The 24,224-nt window shown below is 34.7% G+C and overlaps 4 protein-coding genes, 1 non-coding gene and 2 pseudogenes across 11 annotated transcripts; 3 read left to right on the top strand and 4 right to left on the bottom strand.

Annotated features, from left to right (window-relative positions):
• The first annotated feature begins 1,922 nt into the window (after positions 1–1,922).
• Positions 1,923–5,014, top strand: LOC142526184 (protein BIIDXI-like; annotated as a pseudogene).
• Positions 5,015–5,853: 839 nt separating this feature from the next.
• On the top strand, positions 5,854–9,979 carry LOC142526865 (la-related protein 6A-like). 2 transcript variants are annotated; one of them, XM_075631499.1, is made up of 11 exons: positions 5,854–6,165; positions 7,010–7,088; positions 7,389–7,483; positions 7,594–7,665; positions 7,741–7,820; positions 7,909–7,993; positions 8,731–8,778; positions 8,881–8,943; positions 9,048–9,182; positions 9,442–9,562; positions 9,637–9,979. In XM_075631499.1, exons 1-11 carry the CDS (start codon positions 5,881–5,883, stop codon positions 9,756–9,758), a joined length of 1,185 nt encoding a protein of 394 aa, XP_075487614.1. In that variant the 5' UTR covers positions 5,854–5,880; the 3' UTR covers positions 9,759–9,979. The 2 variants fall into 2 exon arrangements, with proteins under 2 accessions (XP_075487614.1, XP_075487613.1); XM_075631498.1 differs by having other exon boundaries at positions 8,881–8,946.
• Positions 9,980–16,533: 6,554 nt separating this feature from the next.
• LOC142527287 (uncharacterized) lies at positions 16,534–18,950 on the bottom strand. Of its 4 annotated transcripts, none has more exons than XM_075632049.1 (4): positions 18,783–18,950; positions 18,076–18,326; positions 17,065–17,310; positions 16,534–16,978 (listed from the first exon to the last, which is right to left on the bottom strand). In XM_075632049.1, the coding sequence occupies exons 2-4, from the start codon at positions 18,295–18,297 to the stop codon at positions 16,691–16,693; spliced, it is 756 nt and encodes a 251-aa protein (XP_075488164.1). In that variant the 5' UTR covers positions 18,298–18,326; positions 18,783–18,950; the 3' UTR covers positions 16,534–16,690. The 4 variants fall into 4 exon arrangements, with proteins under 4 accessions (XP_075488164.1, XP_075488166.1, XP_075488168.1 ...); XM_075632051.1 differs by having other exon boundaries at positions 17,065–17,307; XM_075632053.1 differs by having other exon boundaries at positions 17,065–17,304.
• Positions 18,951–19,501: 551 nt separating this feature from the next.
• On the bottom strand, positions 19,502–19,574 carry TRNAR-ACG (transfer RNA arginine (anticodon ACG)). The gene has a single exon. It is a non-coding gene; the product is annotated as a tRNA-Arg (tRNA).
• Positions 19,575–20,305: 731 nt separating this feature from the next.
• LOC142527259 (major allergen Pru ar 1-like) lies at positions 20,306–22,013 on the top strand. The gene has a single exon (XM_075632002.1). It carries the CDS (start codon positions 21,397–21,399, stop codon positions 21,868–21,870), a length of 474 nt encoding a protein of 157 aa, XP_075488117.1. The 5' UTR covers positions 20,306–21,396; the 3' UTR covers positions 21,871–22,013.
• On the bottom strand, positions 20,312–20,914 carry LOC142527257 (major allergen Pru ar 1-like; annotated as a pseudogene).
• Positions 22,014–22,158: 145 nt separating the features above from the next.
• LOC142527256 (uncharacterized protein At2g34460, chloroplastic) lies at positions 22,159–23,881 on the bottom strand. Of its 3 annotated transcripts, none has more exons than XM_075632000.1 (5): positions 23,750–23,881; positions 23,339–23,539; positions 22,898–23,017; positions 22,535–22,807; positions 22,159–22,431 (listed from the first exon to the last, which is right to left on the bottom strand). In XM_075632000.1, exons 2-5 carry the CDS (start codon positions 23,537–23,539, stop codon positions 22,267–22,269), a joined length of 759 nt encoding a protein of 252 aa, XP_075488115.1. In that variant the 5' UTR covers positions 23,750–23,881; the 3' UTR covers positions 22,159–22,266. The 3 variants fall into 3 exon arrangements, with proteins under 3 accessions (XP_075488115.1, XP_075488116.1, XP_075488114.1); XM_075632001.1 differs by having other exon boundaries at positions 23,655–23,797; XM_075631999.1 differs by lacking the exon at positions 23,750–23,881 and having other exon boundaries at positions 23,339–23,743.
• Between the last annotated feature and the right edge of the window lie 343 nt (positions 23,882–24,224).

The following is a 24,224-nucleotide window of genomic DNA, read 5'->3' as shown; positions in this document are numbered from 1 at the left end:
CTCCCTGGTTATGCTTGATCGAAAGAATGAGAGAGAGTTTCGCAATAAAGATGGTTCGGCAGTGCAAATGTCTCAGTCCTCTTTGTGCTTGGTGATACCCAGGGAGGCCCGAGTTATGGGTATGAGGTGATCCCGGGACATGTATCAGGTTATGATAAGTTTTAAGCCAATCAGACAAATAGCTGGACAAAATAATACTCGAGACATCATATACCTGGGTTACCAAAAGCTCGGGCTTCCAGACGAGTTCTCAGGTGATGACTTTCTACCCGTGTTACCTCGATAGTAGCGCCTCACTCGAGTGCTCCAGTATGAGATATCTTATTTTGGTAATCATCACTGACAAAATCGCATGGATTTAACAAGGCGAAAAGGACAGTTTGACATGTCAGAAAAGCAGGGTATAAATCATCATCTTGCCATAATTAGTAAGTGAACACTGAAAACAAGGTTATCATTGACTTTCTTTCTATAAATATCAGGTTTGTTTAAATATTAAGGTATTCATTGGTATATATCTGGCCCATATCATTTATTCTCTAGAATATACATCACTTATACACTATTCTCTTTGCTATATTAGTTTTTTTCATTCACCTGCTGACTTTAGCATCGGAGTGCCTACGTCGGACATTTCTCCGACTTCCATTCACGTGGTTATCTTCGTATTTGTAGGTCATCACCAACTTTTCTCGGGAGAAAAATATCTGGTTTGGACACATCTCGCAGTGCTCTCATCCCTCATCATTTTTATAACCTCATCCGGTGAAATTGTCCACACATCTTGCACCTATTTTTACCCGATCACATCATTGACGTCGTCTGTGGGGAAAGCGACAGCGAAAAAGTGAGAAATGAAGAAAGTGGTTTGATTTATATTAATAGAGGTAATGGATCTACATCGTTTATCTAAAAGTAGAAGGACGGTCAAGATGCATCTTGGAAATTGTGCGGATATATGAAAGGACATGTTCCGAATTTGAAGCGTCCCAGAGTGTTCACTTTCTCGGAATTCGAAGCGTTTTTGGGCCGTTAAAATTTTAGGGCACACGTCATCATAACATCAGTCCTACTCGCTTGAGAATGTGGAATGACAAAAATTTTCCATGACCGGGAACGAGAGAGTGATCGAGACAGTAAGAGAGACTTTAGCCCGACTATTTAAAGAGAGAGTGGTGATACCCTGGGGAGGCTCGGGTCATGGATATTAGGTGATCCCATGTCATGGATCAAATTATGATAAGTTTTGGACCAATCCGACAAATAGCCAGGCAAAAGAATGCTTGGGACATCATGCCTCTATATTACCGAAAGTCCGGGCTTCCAGACGAGATCTCGGGTGATAGGCTTTCTATCCGCGTTACCTCGATAGTAGCGCCTCACTCGAGTTCACAAATATGAGATACCTTATCTTGGTAATCATTACTGACAAAATCATATGGATTTGATAAGACAAAAGAGACAGTTTGACGTATTAGAAAGATAGGGTATGAGCAACAATCTTGCTACAATTAGTAAGTGGACACTGAAAACAAGTTTATCATTGAATTTCTTTCTATAAATATCAGGTTTGTTTAAACAATAAGGCATTCATTGACATATATCTACTTCATATAATTTATCATCTAGAACATACATCACTTATATACCATTCTCTTTGCTACATTAGTTCTTTTCATTCATCTGCTGACTTTAGCATCGGAGTGGTTATGTCGGACGTCCCTTTGACGCCATTCACGTGGTTATCTTTGTATTTGCAGGTCAGCACCAGCTTTTCTCGGAAGAAAAATTTCTGGTTTGGAGACATTTCGATGTGCTATCGCCTCTCATCATTTTCATAACCTGACCTGATGAAATTGTCCATGCATCTTGCATCCATTTTTATCCGGTCACATCAGTGCTTCTACTGGCTTGTTCCAGCTATGGCGGTGCTGATACTGCTGTTGAAGAAGGTACATTCTTTGTCTATTTCCGCATTTCCATTGTCTGTTTCTCCCGATTTCTGGGTTGATTTTCTCTGTTCATGTGTGGAATCTTTAGAAATTGAATCCAGTTGTGTAGAAAGATGCGAACTTAGCTTTCTGGTGAATTATGTGAATGTTGATGAATCGTCTGATGAAAAAGATGCCCATTCACTCCTCCTTGTATTCTATACCGTGGGCCTCGCACTCTGATATTCATCCAACTCACTAGATACAAACTCACATGACTCTTGTGAAGTAACGTTAATTAACCGCAGTAGCTAGTTGAGTTATTATAGCGAAAGCATCAGCTCGATTATGGTATGGGCGTACCCCAATACCCTTCAAATTATATATGTGGGTCCTTATGTTTGATCTAAGTAATCCCGGAATCATGAAGAAAGTAGCAGCATGCTTCTTGTGTATGGTACAAAAGACTCGGAAATCGGCCCTTTTGGATATAAACAACTTAGCAAACTGCCCTTAATGTCACCGTGATTTGTGAGGTGGTGTTTTTTAATAGGGTAAGTACTAAACTTACATTTTCTTAAGAAAAATAATATATAATTTGTTTTATTTAGGAGATAGAATTGCCCCAGCCTGATTTCCCATCGCCCAAATCCTAATAACATAATATATAATATCTGGATGGAAGAGAAGGGTCCAAAGTTTGGTTTAACGTGGCTTTTTTGATATTGCCTGAAGTTACCACACCCATAGTTGGTTTCTTGTCCTGCAGTATATGTTGCTACAGCAATGCATTGTTTCAGTAGATGTTCTACAAGCCAACGATTGACTATAAAATTTATTGACTCAAGTGTAATAAATAATCTTTGTTCTAATATAATTTAAATTTTTATGGTTTCATTTTACTTTATTTGTATATTCAGGCAATCAACATAGATAAAGTCCTTGGATTATACTTTAATACAAATGAATCATAATTCAATCTTGAAACTCATTTGTAAACACTGTATATTCTAAATTCGTTCCAGGTCGATTCAGCTGCCTAAAATAAGGATAAAGGTCGCTTGAGCTTGAGACTAACATCTGTGATGTTGTGTATCGTGTTTCATTGTAAGGACATGGAGATGTCTAATCATGCATATGAGTCATCATACGATGATTGTACCGAACAACCCTCCCTCGAACTTTCCAAGTGTTTATCATTAATCGAGGGAAAAAGTCCGTGGTTGTGATTGTACATGATTAGTCTTTACGACCCAAGACAACACCAAGGCTCTACATACTAAGATTGTGCTTTGACTCGTTTATCATCTCCGTGAGGGTCACAAGGTGGCGATGTTGGGTGCAATTACGAAATATGTAGGAGCCAATGTATTGTAGTCGGGGATTCACCATTCATCTACGAGTGTAGATATCATATGTGATCTAATGAAATAGTAATACATGAAATCTCTGACCAGAGTGTGAGATGTACATTAGGAAAAAAGTTATCTAGTTGTGCTGCAATTGACACTATGAATATTTCATGATTGTATCAAATAGCTATTTAATCTAATATGCAACCCTCGATGAACCAATGGTTGCAGATTCGATCGAGATATATGAGATGAATGGACCATATTATACGTTAATTATAACCGATTGGTTCTTGCAGGCAATATCAATGATACCTATGGAATCATGAGCCGGTGCTACTAGACGCTCTTACCATGATTCAATATGTTTTATCAGAAAATGATTTCTGACATTCTTATGATCAAATGTTGGTGCATGGAATGAGGAAAATTAGGGTAAACCCGAAAAAAAGAGAATATCCCGAATCACAATGAGCTGTGAACTCACGTCTAGCTGTATCTCTAAACCATTGAGGGTCACACAAGCGCTTGATCATTTTGTTTCCGTTGAGAGAATAAATTCAAGGAGTTGAATTTATATATAATTTAAAGACAGTAAATTCAAGGAGTTGATTTTGAGAGAATAAATTCAATGAGTTGAATTTATATATATATATAATTATGATATAGTAAATTCAAGGGGTTGAATTCCTTATGTATTTGCGCCTAGCTAGAGTCACTCAATGTTTCTGTCCCGCCGGCATCAGGGGCGAAGACACATGCTTCTCAGGTGGCCCAATTTTTTTTAAAAAAAAATGTATATGTAAATTTTGTATAATTTTGGAATAATATGATATTAATCCGGGTATCAATTTAAAATATTAAAAGATTCTAGAGTTTCAAATTTTGGTCTAGACAGAACCATATTTCTGACTCCGCCACTGCGAGGCATCACATAACATCGATTTGCAAACTCTGTAGAGCGTTCAGGGCTCGGATACTTATGATGCTGCCTTTCAAGTGGAGGAGGACGATGTTCGAGTTGTGTTCAGAAATCCTGGAATGGAAGATGACCCCACTTGTGGACCCATAATCGATGACATTGCAGTCAAGAAGCTTTTTTTTCCAGATAAGCCCAAAGGTTAGTTTGGCCTGATCAAAATCTGTACAGAGTGTCCATTTGCTGATCCTTCGTTATTATATTCACACGATCGTCACCTGCAGATAAAGCGGTTGTCAATGGTGATTTTGAAGAAGGCCCATGGATCTTTGGAAACGAGTCACTTGGCGTACTGCTTCCAACCAATCTTGATGAGGAGACATCATCACTACCTGGTTGGATAGTTGAATCAATAGAGCAGTCCGGTACATCGATTCTTACCATTTCACTGTCCCGGAGGGGAAACGAGCCATCGAACTACTGTCGGGGAAGGAAGGCATCATCTCACAAATGGTGGACAAACAAGCCTTACAGACTAACGTTTTCCTAGGCCATGCTGGGGACGCCTGTAAGCAGACACTGGCTGTCATGGCTTTTGCAGGCGATCAGGCTGAAAACATACACTACACTCCCAACTCGAATCCCACGTTTCAAAGTGCTGAGTGTTAACTTCACGTACATGGCCGAGAGAACTCGTACGTGATGACATGAGCTCGCTGTGTGGTCCAGTTGTTGATGACGTGAGGGTCGAGCAATCTGGCTCGATTAGGGTTGGCATTGGGGTTCTTGGTTTTCAGCTGCTGCTGATATAGCGTTGGTTTAGATATCTTTATTTTGTTTTCTTTTCCTTTTTGTTTTTGTTTTCAAAATTTTTCTTTTGCCTGCAGCCTGAGGGAGTTCCACCGAAAACCGAGTTCCCGTGTTTTTTTAGGTGTTGGTAATGAAATGCTGATTGAGGAGCCTTGTGTTTTTAGGTTCTCAAAATTGATGATGTATAATGTAGGAGGTGAAAAACACACTGAATCCTGGTAATTAAACAATCTATAAGAAGCATCAAGTGTGACCAACACAAGTTTAAGTGGAAAAAAAAAAAGGGTTCTTTTAACTGTTATTTTGATATAATTATATCATATAATATGTTATATAACAAATAAAAATAATAAATATTATTATTTAGTCATTGTCAAGTAGTGTCTCCGATCCTCGTTCGGACAAGAGGGATTTTTTGAGCCGAAAGAAATTGAACTTTAGTTTTATTGCAGATAAAGTAAATAAAAACATTTGGAATTACAATTTAATAATGTATATTAAAAGTAATTTTTAAATAAAAAATTTAGACAAAAAAAGATGCAACTTGCAAGAGATGATGCCCGATTGGAGAGGCCGTTAATTAATAAGAAAAAAATGAAGTTTTATAAAAGTTGATACTGTTTTATTGTATAAGATAAAATAATATTTAAATAAACACATGGAACAATATGTAAGAGTTGTTTGAAGTTGGGAGAAACTAACGAAAAATAAAAAAGATCAAAACGAAAAAATAAATCAATTTACTTTGTTTTTTAAAAAAACTCAAACAACACACTAATAAATTATAAAAATAATAATGAAAACGCTAGTTGATATTGAAAAGGCGTTAGTTGAGGTCATAAGTGGGGCTCTATATATTGACGGCCTAATGAAAGTTCCCCTCTTTGGGAGAGAAAAAGACAAGGGAAATGAGAGGAAGAAGGTTGCCCGCTTTTCTCCATTATTAACCTCGTCTCCCCCCCCCTCTTTCCCCCCTCTAATGGAGCAAGACCAGGGGAATGGAATTCCGATCCCCACCTCTTCATCCCCAGAGTCTGATCATGATGATTATCATCCCGATTCACCGCCAGTTGGATCTCCGGAAGTAACAGGATTCCAACTTTCGCCGCCTGCCGTGCTATCTGATGATCTTCGCTGCAAGATTATCAATCAGGTGCCTTTTACCCTTTAATCTTGGACTTGCAATTTCTTCGTTGATTTTTTGACCGTTTTGTGTGTTTTATTGCGATTGGCCGTTTGTTGTATATAACTTGTCCTATTTTTTTCTTGGTTATGTTTAAAGTTGAGCGGTCTTATGTGTTTTTCTTGCCCGGTCATGCTTTAAAATTAATTGGTTACTCAAGAGTTCAGGTCTTTCTTGACTTGCTTACTGTTAAAAGTAAACATTTTCGTTTTTCTTGATTAATTTTTTTTCAGTGCGACGGTTCCCAATTTTAAAGATTCCATGTTCTTTGATCCTTAACCGAAGTTTTTGGGGTTCATTCGTGGATTAGGGGTTTAAAATTCAGTATATGTGATCAATGGATTTTAAAGTGTAATTGGATTTGGTATGTGGATCTTGGTCACGTATACCCTGTAATTTACTTGTTATTTTATTATTGAAGTTGTTGTGTTGATCTTGGTCTCATATAAACGAGCATTGCATGTTATTTTATGATTTTTATGGATAGCTGTTTCTTTTTATGAACCACAAGAATCTGATTGTTTCTGTAAAGTGTTGGAATAATGTACAGGTAATGGGCATGTACCTGATTATTTTGTTGCTAGTTTGCTAGAAATCTTTGTTCGATGATTCTATCTATGACCTGGTGACTTCTCAATTCGATCAAATATCTGTTCCGTTGTAAGATGTGCTCGATTTAATATTTCTTTAATTTGGAATGTATTTTGTCTTACACAAGCAAGTGAATTCTTTGTGACATTTGGTGATACATATATACATTTATGCGTTGATGATTGTAGCAGTACCTTCGTCATCAGAATCTTTTCCATTTTAGGTAGAGTATTACTTCAGTGATGAAAATCTGCCAAATGACAAGTTTCTGATGAAATATGTTGCAAGAAATGACGGTTATGGTGAGTGCCAAACTATTTTCTCTTCTTTCCTTTGGAGATCAATTGGTTCAGTCCACCCTGATTTTCAAAAATCATTTTTGTTTTTAATTTCTTTTCCTTTTGATACATGTAGTATCATATTTGAGATTTTTTGGTTTATCAGTTATTATTTTTGTTTTCCCTTTCGAAACGATAATTAGTCTTGGAAATTTAAGTTTTTATGTCTGTTTAAATTGTTATGATACTTGGATGCGCATCAGTGAAACTTCCATTCATAGTGATCCTACTCCCATGTCTTAAAGGGAATCTTCTATCTTCCAGTTCCTATGGGTGTCATTGCTTCTTTTAGAAAAATGAAAAAGCTTACGAGGGACATGTCATTGATAGTGGCTGCTCTAAAGGAATCTGCTCTTGTTGTAAGTGGTTGATTTTTATGAAAGAACAATAGTCCTGACAATATTGGTAGGATAAAATACAAGTGAGAGTGCGCTAAGCTGCTGGTTTGCGGTTTGATTGTTGATTGCAGGTGGTCAGTTCTAATGGTAAAAAGGTGAAGAGGCTTCATCCTTTACCATTGGCTGATGTGAAGGATCCAATGGTATATCTTCTGATGATGAATTTGATATTATTCTTTTCCCTTTTACTCGATTCATAAATTTTATTAATTTTGTAGGTTTGCACTATACTCGTGGAGAATCTGCCAGAAGATCACTCAGTAGAAAACCTAAATCGAGTGTTTGGTGAAGCTGGAAAGTGTGCATCTTTTAATTTTCTTTCATTTTTACTTTGATCATACTTGTTTCTAGTCAATGTAAAACTGTACTTTGCTTCTGTATACTAGAATAAAGAATATCACGATCCGTGATCCACGTGATGCTAGGGATTCAAAAAAGTGCACAGTCGCAGAGAAACTGATTAGTGGGAAGGTATACTGAAGTTTTTCTTATTTGCATGTGCTAATCTTTAATGGTTCTTATGTGGAGTAAGGTTGTAAATGTTGCATAGTTCTTGAATGTGGGTCAGTTCTTGAATTCTAGCAAATCATATTTGAAGTGGCCGGTTATCACTTAAGATACTGTAATCGTCAGGGTTTCAGGAAATAACTTGGATGGCATTTGGATAATTTCGTTTACACATTGGATGACACAAATTTATTCAGTGTTTGGTTGTGTATTTGAAGTTTAAAGCAAGCAGGAGCTTGTTACTAAATCACTTCAAGATGTTTATGGCATCGGCTTTTTTGGAACATGGATCACTATGTTCTCCTATAAACTTTTTTTCCTTAAATGGAAATGTCTAAAATTGATTTTAGTTACATTTTCTTCTTAGCAGATACCGCAGCTTATGAGCTTACATACGAATTGGTACAACCATGTGAATTATAAGTAAATGCAAAGGTTACAAATGAAATTGTTTACTAGCTACATGTTCCATCAAAGTGTGTTTGAGTAATTATTCCATTATGGTTTGTTTTTCTTAAACGTAAGGGTATTAGGGGAAAGAAAGTTTACGGTGTTTCTGAGATGTAGATAGTTTATTAAAGGAGTTTCTCTTCAGAAATATTGTATAGATTTTGCATCTCTCTCTCTCTGACGTGCACTATATATACATGTTATTTGTTTTTGTTCACCTGATGTTATTGTCGACTGGTTTTTGTATGAAGTTGCATGCTCTTGTGGAGTATGACACTGTGGAGGCTGCTGAGAAAGCTGTAAGTGCTTAGCACAGTCTTTTTAAAAGTAGCATGTCTCATCATTCTTGTCATATTTTCTCTCTTTAGGTTGGATGATTGAGTTTAGGTAATTTGTTTTAGGTGACCTTGCTAAACAATGAGCAAGATTGGAGATATGGATTGCGGGTTAAGCTTCTTAAAAAAGTGGTATTTTGTTCTATTGCTCTTTTGTCCGTGATGCATAAAAATTATGACTAAGCATCTGCTTCACATTAGTAAATAAGATTTGTTTTCTTTTGATCCTTTAGAACAAGGCAGGCCAGAAGAAATTTTTTTGGAGGGAATCAGAGTCCGAGAAATGCAATATTGTTCAAGCATCCGAGTCATCTGGGAATGAGGAGAATCGTGATTCAAGTGAGCAACATGAATCACACGATGAGGAGGTGCATCTTGAATCTTCTAGAGTTACTTTTAATGTTATTCTACTCTATGAATTTCACCGAAGTTCTTAACGGGTCATGGCCTATCTGCATATGTATCTGCATATATGCTTGAACCATTGAGAAAACAATAACACTTCCGAACTCCAATTCCTTGATGCTTATGCACTGTATATGGGGTCGGAAACTTTGTATGACTAGGTTTGTTCTTGAGCTTGTCTGTAGTGACTTGATGTGTATATTTGTTGCTATGCATTTATAGATTGTGGACCAGTCATCAAGAGAGAGAAACGGGGTGCATTTGGCTAAAGAGAAAAATGGGTACAAGGGTCGAAACCATGCACCCGGAAGGAGATTGAAACATCATGGACCAAATGGACACGGTTAGATTAGCTAGTTTGTCATCATGAACTTCCCCAGATTCTGTCTTGTTAAACTGATTTTGTTTTATTTTCAGGACATGGAACACAATTTTCCAGCCATGGTACTGAACCTTCCAAACCTCCACCAGGCCCAAAAATGCCCGATGGAACCAGAGGGTTTGCCATGGGCAGGGGACGTCCCACGACTACCAATTGAAGCTTAATGGTGTTGAGCTGCAGTATCTGTTCTTGATGGCAATCCTGGCTTTGAATGTTTATCATATCTATAAAATATTTACAATCTAAATGTCAATCTTGTTGCAGAATCTGTCTTGTGATTTTTGTAATATAGCTGCTATTATAAGTTGTAAAATTTAAAACCTGTGATTTTTTGTGTTTCTTGGTTTAAAAGAAATTTCTCTCGATGGGGTACAAGTAGACGGATGTGAGTTAGCAAATGCTAGATTGAAGCAAGAAGGAACATGTTCGAAAGTAACTTCGTATATTAAGTTTTATATATACAATTTTGATACGACAAAAAAAAAATCTCAACTCATAAAATATATTAAATTATAAACTTTTATAAAATTTTCGTCACTCAATTGTGTTTTTCTTCACAAATTGAGAGATATAGAATTTTTTAAAATCAATACGTGTTTTTATACTATCTCATTAAAAACATTACTAGAAAAAACCTATTGAGATAAAAAACATAGTAAGAGAAAAAGAGTGCAGTAACGTAAATTTTTCTTCATGTTAACACGAACGATTCTTCTCAAATTCTGTAGATTGTGCATCCCATATTTCTGAATATTGTCGTATGAAGTGCATTTGTGAAGAGATCTGATGATTTTTCACTTGATTGAATGTGAAGAATATCAATATGTTTATTCTTCTCAAGCTATTTGGTGAATGCGAAGAACTTATGTGAAATATGTTTAGTTCTGTTGCTTTTTATGTATCTTTCTCATATTTGAGCAAAACACATACAGTAGTATCTTCGTATAATGTCATAGGCTTCTTGTCGAATAATAATTCACATGAAATTTGGATATGTTCGGTCATTGATTTTACCCACACACATTCACGACTTGCTTCATGTAGTGCAATAATCTCAGCGTGATTTGATAAAGTTGTTACGAGTGTTTGTTTCTGTGAACGCCAAGAAATTATAGTGCCTCCAAGAGTAAATATATATCCGGTTTGGGAACGTGTCTTGTGTGGATCAGGTAAGACCCAGCATCAGCATAACCAATTATACTTTGATTGGTATCTTTTGAATACAAAAATCTCAAATATGTCGTTCCTTGAAGATAACGGCATATATGTTTAATTCTGTTCCAATGTCTCTTTGTTGGATATTAGCTAAATCTTGCCAATAAATTTACAGCAAAAGATATATCAAGTCTTATACAATTTACAAGATACATAGAGACACCAATAGTACTTAGATATGATACTTCTGGACTGAGAATAACTTCATCATCTTCACATGGACGAAATGTATCTTCTTCTATGTTTAATAATATAACAATCATTTGAGTACTTAAAAGATTTGATTTATCCATATTAAAACGTTTAAGGACCTCTTCTGTATAATTTAACTGGTGAACAAATATTTCACATTCTTTTTGTTCAATTTGCAAACCTAGGAAATACTTTAATTTTCCAAGGTCCTTCATTTCAAATTCTTCCTTCAAGTACAACACAACTTCTTGAATTTTCTTATTCGTTCCAATGATATTTAAATCATCAACATATACAACAATAATTACGCATCCGGATGTTATTTTATTAATGAAAACGCAAGAACATAGTGAATTGTTTACATATCTCTTGTTCATTAAGTGTTCACTTAGCCGATTTAACCACATTCGACCGTATTGCTTTAACCGATATAATGATATTTGTAATTTCACATAATAACATTATCTGGGTTTTGAACTTTGTGCTTCAGGCATCTTAAATCCTTCAGAGATTTTCATATATATATATTACTATCAAGTGATCCATATAAGTAAGCTGTGACATCCATAAGACACATTTCTAATTTTCAGATACCGCCAAACTAATCAAATATCGAAACGTAATTGCATCCATAATAGGAGAATACGTTTCTTCATAATCAATTCCAGGCCTTTGAGAAAAACCTTGTGCAACAAGTCGAGCTTTATATCTTACTATTTCATTTTTCTCATTTCGCTTTCAAATAAAAACTCATTTGTACCAAACAGGTTTTATACCATCAAGTGTCAGTACTATAGGTCCAAAAACGTTACGTTTAGTTAGCGAATCCAATTCAACATGGCTGTCATCTTTCCATTTTATCTAATCCTGTCGATTTTTACATTCACCAAAAGATTTTGTTTCATGATTTTCATTGTCATTTATGATGTTAAATATCACATTGTAAGAAAATATCCCATCAATTTTTTTTATATCTTTTCGGTTCCATATTTTTCCAGTATTGATATAATTGATAGAGATTTCATGATTCTCATCAGTTTTTGGTTCTAACAGAATATTTTCATCATCATGTATTTCTGTCGGAATATCATTCTCTATTTTGTGATCATCGTGTTTATCTATGCTTTTTCTTTTTCGAGGATTTTTATCATTGGAAGCGATTGACTTTCTAAGCTTTCAAGCGTTTAATGACATTATGAGTGTTTTCAATTTGTTTCTTTGAAATTTCAATTCGAGCATGGACATTTACAACATGTATATATGATTTAGTTACCCTTTTTTTTTGTTTGTAAATGCATCTGGTATTGATTTGTTATTCTTTGCAAATGCACAATTTGTTGTACATCATTTTCACATTGTTTAGTTCTTGGATCCAGATGTAACAATGATGATGTATACCATGTAATTTTTCTTTCGATATGTTTCTTTTCTCCCCATAACATTGGGAATATTTCCTCATTAAAATAACAATCATCAAAATGTGTTTAAACAGGTCGTCTGTCTGATGTTTAAGAGATGAAATTATTGAGGGGCTATCATAACCAACATAAAATCCGATATTTCTTTGAAGTCTCGTTTTTGTTCGTCGAGGCGGTGCAATAGGCACGCATACCATATATCCAAAAGTTCTCAGATTAGAAATTTCTGGTTCTTTACCAAAGGCAAGCTGGAATGGTGAGTATTTATGATATGCACTTGGTCTGATGCGAATTAATGTAGCAACATGTAAAATTGCATGTCTCCAAATAGAAACATGGAGTTCTGTTTTCATAATCATTGGTCTAGCAATCAGTTGTAGACGTTTAATCAATGATTCAGCTAATCCATTTTATGTATGTACATGAGCAACACGATGCTCAACGGTGATTCCCACTGATATACAATAATCACTGAAAGTCTGGAAAGTAAATTCACCAGCATTATCAAGTCTAATTTTTTTGATTGTATGATCTGAAAATTGATTCCGCAATTTAATATTTGAGCAAGTAATCTTGCAAATGCCACATTCGAGTTGATAATAAACATACATGTGATCATCTGCTAGAGCCATCGATCAATACCATAAAATATTTAAATGGTCCACATAGTGGATGAATTGGTCCACAAATATCACCATGAATACGTTCAAAAAAACACGGGTGATTCATTTTGGATTTTAGCTGGTGATGGTCTTATAATAAGTGTTCCAAGAGAACATACTTTGTATTGAAACTTATTATTTTGAAAGATCTTCTGGTCTTTCAGCTGAAGATCATGTGTATTTCTATAATTACTCGCATCATTGTTGAACCAGGATGTCCTAATCAATCATGTCAATTAATCAGTATTGAAGAATTATCAAATACCATGTTTGATTCAATTGGACTTATATGTGTATAATACAATCCGTTATGTAGCATTGGTAGTTTTTCAACTACATATTTCTTTCCTGATTTATATGTGGTAAGACACATATATTTCTCATTTTCTTCATTTATTGTCTGAGTATCATACCCATGGGAATATATATCATTAAAACTCAACAAATTTCTTTTCGATTGTGGTGAATACAAAGCATTATTTATCATAAATTTTGTATCTAACAAAAAATATGCTTTACTACAACCTTTAATCAAGTCTATATGACCTGATATTGTATTCACCATTGTTTTTGTTGGTTTTAGTTCCAAGAAATATCTTTTATCTCGAATAATAGTGTGCATTGTACCACTACCAGGTATGCAAACTTCCATAAGATTAGTTCCATGTTTAGCTTTATTCATAACATTTTCCATATTTGAATTTCAAAAAAATATGTAATGAAAAAAAATTACTGACAATATATATGTAATTTATTGAAAAATATAAGGCTTATCATAATTATACAGTAAAATATTAACATATGAGCACATGAAAAATAAATATTTTACATTTCTATTCCACCAATATATTGATCATTTTCAGAGAAATCATTCAGAAAATCTGCAACATCAAAATGAATTGAATCACTCAAACGGTCATTGCATTCAGTCAAATTGGTCTCTTTTTCTTTTCCCTTTATCGACTCTTTATAGAGCTTACAAAGGTGATCGAGGGCTCGACAAATACGAGACCAATGTCCTGGAGTGTAGCATCTAAAACAAAAACTTTCAAATTGTTTTGAGTTATTTTTATTAACATTCATGTTCTCGTGATGTCTTTTTAGTGGGTGGTTCGTGACGTCCTTTTGATATGAATTATAGAAGTAATTATCTCGATTGTTTTCAAAACCACGGTCGCGACAACGACCACTTCCACGACCACGTCCACGGCCACGACCTCGATTTCGACCTCGACCAAAACCTTGTCTTTGACTTTGATTTTGGTTTCCAGGTTTAAATTCATTTTTACTTACAACATTTACTTCTGGAAAAGCTGTTGATCCAGTGGATCTGGACTGATGATTTCTCATTAGCAGCTCGTTGTTCTTTTCCACCACAAGAAGACATGCGATAAATTCATAATATCTCGCAAATCCATGCACTCAATATTGTTGTTGTAGAGTTATATTTGATGTGTGAAAAGTGGAAATATTTTTTCAAGCATTTCCGATTCCGTAACCTTATATCCACAAAATTTTAATTGCGAGATTATTCGATACATCGTTGAATTGTAATCATTGACTTTCTTAAAATCTTGGAATCTTAATGTATTTCATTCATCACGGGCGGTCTGAAGTATAACTTCATTTATATATTCAAATATTTCTTTTAATAATTTTCATAAAGCCATGAGATCTTTTTTAATGAGATATTCACATTTTAATCATTCATTAGATGCCCACGCAAAAATATTATAACTTTTGCTTTTTCTTGTGATGATGATATGTCGTTTTCTTTAATGGTCTCATTTAGACCTAATGACTCAAGATGCATTTCTACATCGAAAGTCTATGGCTTATAATTTTTCCCGTAATATCGAGCACAACAAATTCGAGCTTTGTCAAATTTGACATGGTGATAGTAGAAAAATAACAATGTATTTTATTAGTTAACTTCTAAATATATTAATATGACGATAAAAAGTAATGGATAAATTATAAGTACAAGCATTCTTAAAATTTAAAAAAAAACGCAAGACAGATATTCTCCGATAAATACAAGACTAGTGAGTATAATAACCAAAATAATTATATAAAATAACCTTGAAAGAACAATCTTCTTCTTTTTTGAAAATTTTGATGAAGAAAATTTTTAGGGAGGAAGAGTAAGTTTGGAGTGATTGAATGTGTTTGTAAAATCAAATTTATAGGGTAAAAACTAGCCATTTATGACCGTTACAAAATTTAAAAAAAATAAATATATGTATATATAAATTTTATGGTAATAATATGATGTATATAATGTTAATCAGGTTTAAATAATTATGTATATCACATCACAATATTATAATGAGGTGTCAGAGACTTCTTTTATATAATACTGTGATATTATACAAATATATATATAATTATTATATAACACAATAAATATATATATACAGTGAAATAATCGCATCACATTATTATATTGAGATGTCATAAACTCCTTTTATATAATAACATGATATTATTCAAATATATATATATAAAATAAATAGTAACACAATAAAATTATATAAACAATGTAATAATAAAATCACATCACGTTATTATAATGAAGTTTCATATACTATTTTTATATAATAACATGATATTATATATTATATATATACAATAAAAATAAATAAATCGTAAAATAAATATTCTTACTTTTGAATATTGTTACCTTTTTTTCTTGTGTTTTGGAGCTTAGAAAAATATGGAGATTTTTCAAATATCGTGTTTCGAGTATTGTGTTGATAATGTGTTAAAATTAAAAATTTACGATAAAAAGTAAAAAACTCACTCATAAAATATATTAAACTACACGTTTTTTATAAAATTTTCTCCACTCAATTGTGTTTTTTTTCACAAATCGAGAGATCTATTTATAAAATTTCATTGGAAATTATCCAAAAATAAATACATCATACGTTATCACACACTAATTTTCAATATTTACAACTCTTATTTTCAACACCCAATCTCCTATTTTCAACAGATATTATTCATAATTTATAATAGATGAATATCATCTCAACGATGAGCATAAAAATGACTACAATTGATGAACATCATATCAATATATATATATATATATATATATATGTGTGTGTGTGTGTGTGTGGGTGGTTTTTAAATAAATGATGATAAAAGTTATGAAATGGTTAATTTATAAAAAAAAATGTCATTTAATGCTTTGATTGGCAAGTTACATACGAAACTATTTCCGCACTCAAATTCAAAGAACAACGATAACTGATTGATTCCATATTTTGTATGGGATGCACCATTAGTCCATCATATCGTTATTCTCTTAATTAAAAAAAAAAGTCAAAATCATCCAGAATTAAGATTGTATTTAGACTGAGATATGTAGATTTTAAATCCGTATATCATAACGCACCTGGACATGTATATGGTTCATTTGCCTAAGTAAAACAGAAGATGAAAGAAAGACAAAAACACAAGTATAGCCCACAAAGAAGGAGAAGAGCAATTCTGAGTTACAGGTTTAAATGGTACGTAGATACAAAACGGCAGGTAAAACGATCACCTTCTCTGCTTAATTCACGAGCAAATGCATCATTCAGTAAGCATGTTCATTACCTGAAATTGTCGTCTCCCTCGTCATCATCAGCTTTTGAATCAAGATAAGCCTTGTAGAGGATTCTTCGGTACTTCTCTGGGCTGTCATACATCGTTGTGGTATTAATAATTTCACGTTCCAGCCAATATGGATCCACCACTTCCTTCTCATTCAACTTTGCAAAGAAATCCTCCCATTCGCTAATGATTCGAACTAGGCGAAGACTCTTCTGTCTGGTGAATAAAAACTTGATCAAATCTTTTGCTAATACTGTCACCTCCTCCGCCTCAATTATGTAGATGTACTGAAATTCAGACGAGAATACAATCATCATGTGATTTTAACAAAGAAGTGTCATTTCAAAGGGAGGGAGGAGGAGAGAGAGAGTACCAGAAATATAAAGCCAAGAGTTGCCAGTATCACTTGTACGGACTCGTCCCATATTCCCGATAGACCTTCTTCATCATCTTCACCAGAAGCGTCACCGGAACCACCCCCACCACGTGGGGGTTTCCCGCCACCGTCATCATAGTATTCTTGTTTCTGAATTTGCTGCTTCAGTACATCTTCAATCGACTGATCCTTTCTAAAATTTCCCATGGCATTCTCGAAAGCTTTCATCGGAGAAGCCTGCTGCTATATCATTAAGTGAAAATTTCATATTTTTCTATAAAAATCAATTCCAAATCGCTTAAGTTAATAAATAAATTAAAAGTATGAACTATATCATGAAGATTTCCAAAACGAGTTCAAAGGTTGTAAGAACTGAAAACTGTTCATCTTGTCGGAGTCTGGGAACAGCATGCAAGTACTCTGGAAAAATTTGGAGCAGCTGAGCCCTTCCGTCAGCTAGCAAGTAGCTAATTGTATCGATAACCATTCAAAATCCAAGATCCCAAGAAAATTACGATGTTTACTCTCAACATATTTTATCTTCTAATCCTAAGTTCCCTTTTAATTTCTTACATCCAGCCACTCCTCACTAAATCATAAACTCCAAAAACACGAGCTTCTACATCCAAATAAGTGGACACATTTTGAGAATTTTATAAACTAATAGAAGAATGTCATGTTAAGGTTGCACTTGGATTGATGTATTTGAGTGGATTTGAGAAAGATCTCAAATGATACAATTTTGGGGGTATTTGAAATCTACCATAATTACTAACAAAATTATATAATTGATATGGAATGGATCTGCATTCCACTTGAATTTTGTATATTAAAGCAAATTAAAGAATTTGAAATCTATCAAACCAAGCGCAATCTAAATTCATTTAGTCGAACAAAACAGTCTAACAGCAACAATTGTATGAAAGACAATGTGATCAGCATAACATCATCAGATTTAATGACTTGAAATAATCAAACAACAATGGGAAGTTTCAAAAACTTAGTCACCTCATCTGCATTTTCTGATTTTCCTTTGCCACCAAACAAACAGACAGGTGCAGCTTGCTGGTATCTAGTAGTGGCAGAGGTCCGTTTCAGGGAGATTTTGGGAAGTTTTATTTTCAAGTATGCAGAGGTGTTTCTTGATGACTCCTTAAATTGGAAATCACGACCTAGAAATGCCGGCCGTGAACAAACAAGTTGACATGCAGCGACGTTTATGCAACTCATCTCAACACAAATGGCTTACTTCATAATACCTATAAGTTCTCTGCAGTCAGAATTGCTCATTCCCACAGGAAAAAGAAAATCCTGTCCCTCAAGCTCAAAATAAAAACTTAAAATCTATGTCAAGTTTGTATGCTAATTAAAACAAACTAATCATGCTTGAATATCTAGTTCTCATATAATTCAACGAGGAATAATCAAATTTAACATATATAATTATTACGTATTAAGAAACTAATCTGTTTTAACCTTCAACCACACTTTCAAATAAATTTCCAGGATATGGCTCACTCATAAACCCTATAATAAATCCCTCAATCACATCCACTCCGTAGTCGGAATTACACTTTAAAGCTTAAAAAACTTTCAATAGAAATCCGATGGGTAAATGTTCAATTCTTTGAAATTCCCAAAGTTTTCCCATCCACTCAAACTATCAAAATGACCGACAAAATTTGATCGAACTTAGAGCACAAACAGAGATTTACCTGAAATGCTACTCTTGAATTTGACACCCGCAAGATTCCATCGTTTTTTCTTCTCTCTCCACGGCGAAGAGAGTTTGAAGGTGGGGTTTTTCTTGTGGATTGTATAGCGATAGGATTTTGATACAGATGAATCTGTAACCCGGCTCTCCGGTAAAGCCCAAGCCCAAACAAAATCTTGCAAGTTAAAATACAATTAAAATTTATTTCAAAACTTGCTCAAAAAATTTTCAAAATTATTAATGATTTAATAAAATATGTACATAACTTAGTAAAACTACGGCAAAAACTTATATGAGATGGTCTCACGGATCGTATTTTGTGAGGTAGATCTCTTATTTGGGTCATCCATGAAAAATTATTACTTTTTATGCGAAGAGTATTAATTTTTATTGTGACAAATAAGATTCATGAGACCGTCTCACAAAAGACTTACTCTAAAACTACATGCACATATATTTCGTTATAAGAAGATTACTTAATAAGTAATTTGGGTGTTGGAGGAGATTGAATAATTAAACAGAAAAATAAGACATACAATGAAAATAGTATATAACTCACCACACAATATTTGATCTCTTTCTCCTAAAATAAAAATTGAACAACGTAAATCGACATGGACTTCCAAAATTGGAAAACCCCAAAAAATGTTTATATTTTAAAACGCATTTATTTTATTAAAATAAGAGTAGTCCGAAAAAAGCTAAATTGGGAGAATGAAGCGACTCCGCTGGGGATCGAACCCAGAATCTCTGGTTCCGTAGACCAGCGCCTTATCCATTGGGCCACGGAGTCATCACACTGATCGAGGATCTCAAAAATTTATTTTGTTTTAAACAATTCGTTGTACAGTGTTTTTTGAACAAATTTATTAGACGTTAAAGAAAGAACACGCTTCTTACCTCTTGTGTTGGACTGCTTATAATTAGGCCACATGTTTCGCCCATAATTGGATCATTTGTAAACTCCACGCTCCAGATGTTCATTCCTGAGCATGAGAGGGGTGTGTTAACTGTCCCACATCGGTTGGATAAATAACCTGGGAGTTGTATATGTGTGCTTGGACAATTCTCCCCTCTTGAGCTAGCTTTTTGGGATTGAGTTAGGTCCAAGTTCCAATCTTAACAAAATTTGATGGAAATACACACTCAGGAACAATTAAAATTTCAATTGAGACACATAACTTCGTCTTAGTTAAAAACTTAAAATGAAAATGATAGCAGTGGAAAAGAAAGAGGAAATTGTAGGCACGGGAGAAACAAAATTATCGTCTTTGTTTGGAGTGAACAAGAATTGAGCAACATTGTTTGACCAAATTAAATAACCAGGTTGGTGTTGTCTTGTTCATCTACGTGATGATTTTCACAAATGTCGGAGCTCAAGCTAAAGATTCTGGTATATTCAAGATTCATAGTTTCTGAAAACATAGTTATTTACTACACAAGTGGAGAGTTACGAGAGAAGCATCGATCAAAACACAAAATATCTTTATTTCCAAACACAGTAAAATTTATAAACCAAACATGACGACCTTAAAGAACAGAAAAAGATGACATTTCTCGAGCATAAGCATTGGGGTTCTGGATCAGATAAGCCTCCACAGCCTTGAAAACTCCCAATACTTTCTCTTTCCCGGCTTTTATCTCTCTCTATCAGCGATAAATCGCCTTTTGTGTAATAAGTGCTGGTCACCTTAGAAAATGTACCCCCATCTGGTGATGTTTCCAACTTGATTTCATGTGTAATCTTCTCAAGATTGTCTATTAAAGTATCGCCTTCAATCACCGTGTAGCTATAACTGTATGTCTCTCCGTTCAGTTCATCAATCTAATACTTCAAAGATTTAAGATTATTACCTGTAAAAAATAAAATTAAGATTAAAAATGCATCTCATAACTGGATTAGAATTATATGGAAGATCGTAAGCAGGTTTGGATGTTCAGTTAGTTACCTTCAGCAAATTTAACCTGTTTTATGCTTCCCACTCCACCGTTGCCTTGAAGAAATCCCATGCTTTTAATTACCTGTGGGAGAAGTTTTGGGATCAAGTTACTGGAGTCTAGAATTGAGGCTTTAAAGATTCTTTTTGGACAAACTGCAGAAGCGTGCTCTTCCGTAAAAGTAAGGACGCCCATTTTCTTTCGCTACTGTTTCGAGGGTTCTTACTGATTGGATTGTGTTGGAGATATAATGTGACCATGGATTCTATTTATAGGCTATAACTACAAGTTCTTAAATATACTGTATCATAACAGGGATAAAGCTTCGTTAAATCCCCTTGTGACGATCCTCCATAATGCTCCAAATCCCAGAATCTCGCCATATGTCATTCCAGATTCCGGGAATTATACCTTTTTCTGTAATAATATCAATCGAGTAACAAGAATAATAAAAAGGGAAAAATCAGAGTAAACTGAAGTTTTCCTTAAATACTAACTTCAACATCCTGCAACCTTTGCAGCACAAATAGACAAGAAATAGAATGTATTAGACCGTCGACAAACATGAATGAATTTAAAAATTCCGATTTTAAATCTATAAATACAGCACTTCCCTGTGATAACTTCGCCAAGCAAAACAATATTCCAGTTTTTAATAAGAAAAAGCACCAAAGAACATGGCTATTACCACATTCACCATTTCTCCAATCCATCCTTCAAGAGTTTTCAAGGCCTCCATTGTGGACTCACACAACTTGATACCGAAGCTGATGCCACAAGCTATCAGCAGCATTCAGATTACTGAAGGTGATGGAGGTGCCGGAAGCATCAAGCAGATTAATTTTGCTTATGGTGGAAACTTCAAATCTTTGAAATATCGCGTAGATGAGCTTGATGAAGAGTCCCTAGTGTACAAGTACACGTTGATTGAAGGTGAGGCGTTGACAGATACACTTGAAAAGATTACTTCTGAAGTCAAGTTTGAGGTAACAAAAGATGGTGGCTCTGTGTCTAAGATAACAAGTAAGTACTACACTGTTGGGGATTTCATGCTTAAAGAAGATGAAGTCAAGGCAGGAAAAGAAAAGGTGATAGGAATGTACAATGCTGTTGAAGCTTATCTACTCCAGAATCCACATGCCTATGCTTAGTTTGCTCGTTTACTTTTTTCCGTTTGGTCAATGTTGTCCGCATATTTTCTCCGAGTCTCGGATGTTGTTTCTGTTTGTGAGATCTCTTTTTTCGTTTGTTTTCCAGTTATCCTCAGGATTGTCAACTCGAAATAAAGCCATTTTCTTCCAAATAAAGTGATTGTGCTTGCTTATGGAACTAAACAATGATGCCATTCGGACTGCCCATGGATATGGAAAAAAGGGTTTCAAGAAATTTAACAAATTCAGACAAGCGTACGTCAACAAAGAAAGAACACTGAACGGTGCTAATACTTAATTATTTGTGTATTTTATTTGAACATCTGTCTGAGGTCTTTAACTAGTACATGTATATAGAACACAATTTCGTAAACAAGGCTATTACTTTTGACAAAGTCACCGTTGTTTGATGGAACTAAAGAGCTCCTCAAATGACTGTCGAGGAGCTTCTGTTCGGGCCACTATTTCCACCACTTTGTAGGAAGACTCGGGACATAGCAATGCCTCAACGGCTACTTCTGCAACCTGATCTCTTGATATCGACCCCGTAGAAAGAGTATCCTGCAAGGACGGAGAAAGTTTGGCTTGAGTGAGTAAATAAGGGATCAAGAAAACATGCAGCAACTCTTACTAAAATTCGAAACTGTTGGTCAAATGTCATTACCTCTTGCTCCATGACTATATTCCCCTTGGGTGGATCGTTCTTTAGTCCCCCAGGCCGTATAATCGTGTAATTGATACCAGACTTGCGAATATGCTTCTCTGCTTGAAGCTTTGCAATCAAGATGAGTCCAAGGACATTCAGAAAAATGTAAGCAGGATTTAACAACTGTCCCATTGAAGCTCCGTTGACTAAAATAGAACTTATGAGTATAAATCTGTTAACACCACGTTTCAGGCAAGCTTCAACTAGGTTTACTGTCCCAAAGTTATCCACCTACACAAGAAGATTGCACAAATCCATGAAGAGTATGCATCCAAAGTGTAACAGAACCAAGAACACAAAAACCCGAAGAAATTCACTCACCTTCCATGGAGCCGTTAAATTCCATGATGGTCGAAAACCAGTAGCACATATTACTGCTTCAGAATCATCGCCAATAGCCTCAGCTAACTTAGTTGAACCCTCCGTCACATCTGCTTTCACCTGAAAATACAGGTGCATATAATCGGAGCCAACAGATTCACCAAAATTTACATCATTATAGTTAAATAAATGGCAAAAGATGCAATTCAGACAGAAATTTTACGTAATACATGAGGCTTTTAACATTGCAACCAATTGCTAATGTACGAATAAAACTTGATTTTTTGTCTTCGGTTATAAAGGAGATTGTGGCTCACTCGGCTGATCCGCACAGAATGTTCAAGACTATATTAATATCAAATCAACAAAAGCCCAATTCCGCAATCAAATTATAAACATCCAAAAACGGAAACTTAAATGCAAAAGAGCTCTAATACTAACGATTTGAAGATCGGTGTTGTTTCCGGGTAAAATTGATTTCGCTTTCTCAACATCACGGACACCAGCCTTGACAGAAAATCCCTTAGCCAAAAGCTGTTCGACAATCCTTTTACCGGTGCTCCCAGTGGCACCTGCAACAAATATTTTCTTCTTCTGAGAAGAACCCGCCCGCTGTTCTCCCTTAACCTGACTTCCCTCCATCTTCATTCAGTCAAATATAGAATAAAGCACCAAAAGAACACATGCAGAGACGTAAAGACTCCAAATTTATGATATAATGCAACGCAGAAGATTCGAGAGAGATTGAGAAAATTACAATCAGACAAGACAGAGAGACGCAATGAAACCAAATTCGTTATGCAGTAAAGAAACAGGAGATTCGAGAGAGATTGAGAAGATGAGGAAACTTACAGTCGAAGCTTTCGGGTAAAAAAGTGTGAGATTTGGGTGTGAACGAGAATAATTGTAAACGAGAGGCCGTCGGGAAGAGTCTACCAGTTGAGTGTAGCCTCGTTGGAATCGTACCGGCCACTCAACGTGGCATTAATCACTATATTTTACTATATTTTAATATATAACATACATAAATTTTTTACTTTTATTTCGTCCTTATTTTTTATCATTAAATATGTCATATAATATATAAATGATAATTGCTAAACATTCTACAAAAAAATAATATTTATACTATTTATATTACAAGATAATTAGAGTGCCTGCCTTTTTTCATATAAAACGATAATTAAATTCACAAATGAAAATCTTGAAAAAAAATCGAATGAAGATATGAATAGATTTTTATCGGAAATAATTTATGTATGTGCATGTTTTATGACTTACCATGAAATTAATAAATATGAGATCGGGCTTTGACCTAAATGATCTC

Source organism: Primulina tabacum, chromosome 15, assembly GCF_025594145.1.
Source record: "Primulina tabacum isolate GXHZ01 chromosome 15, ASM2559414v2, whole genome shotgun sequence".
NCBI lineage: Eukaryota > Viridiplantae > Streptophyta > Magnoliopsida > Lamiales > Gesneriaceae > Primulina > Primulina tabacum.
Note: the sequence above shows the minus strand (reverse complement) of the source record. Positions and strands in the feature narration are given on the sequence as shown.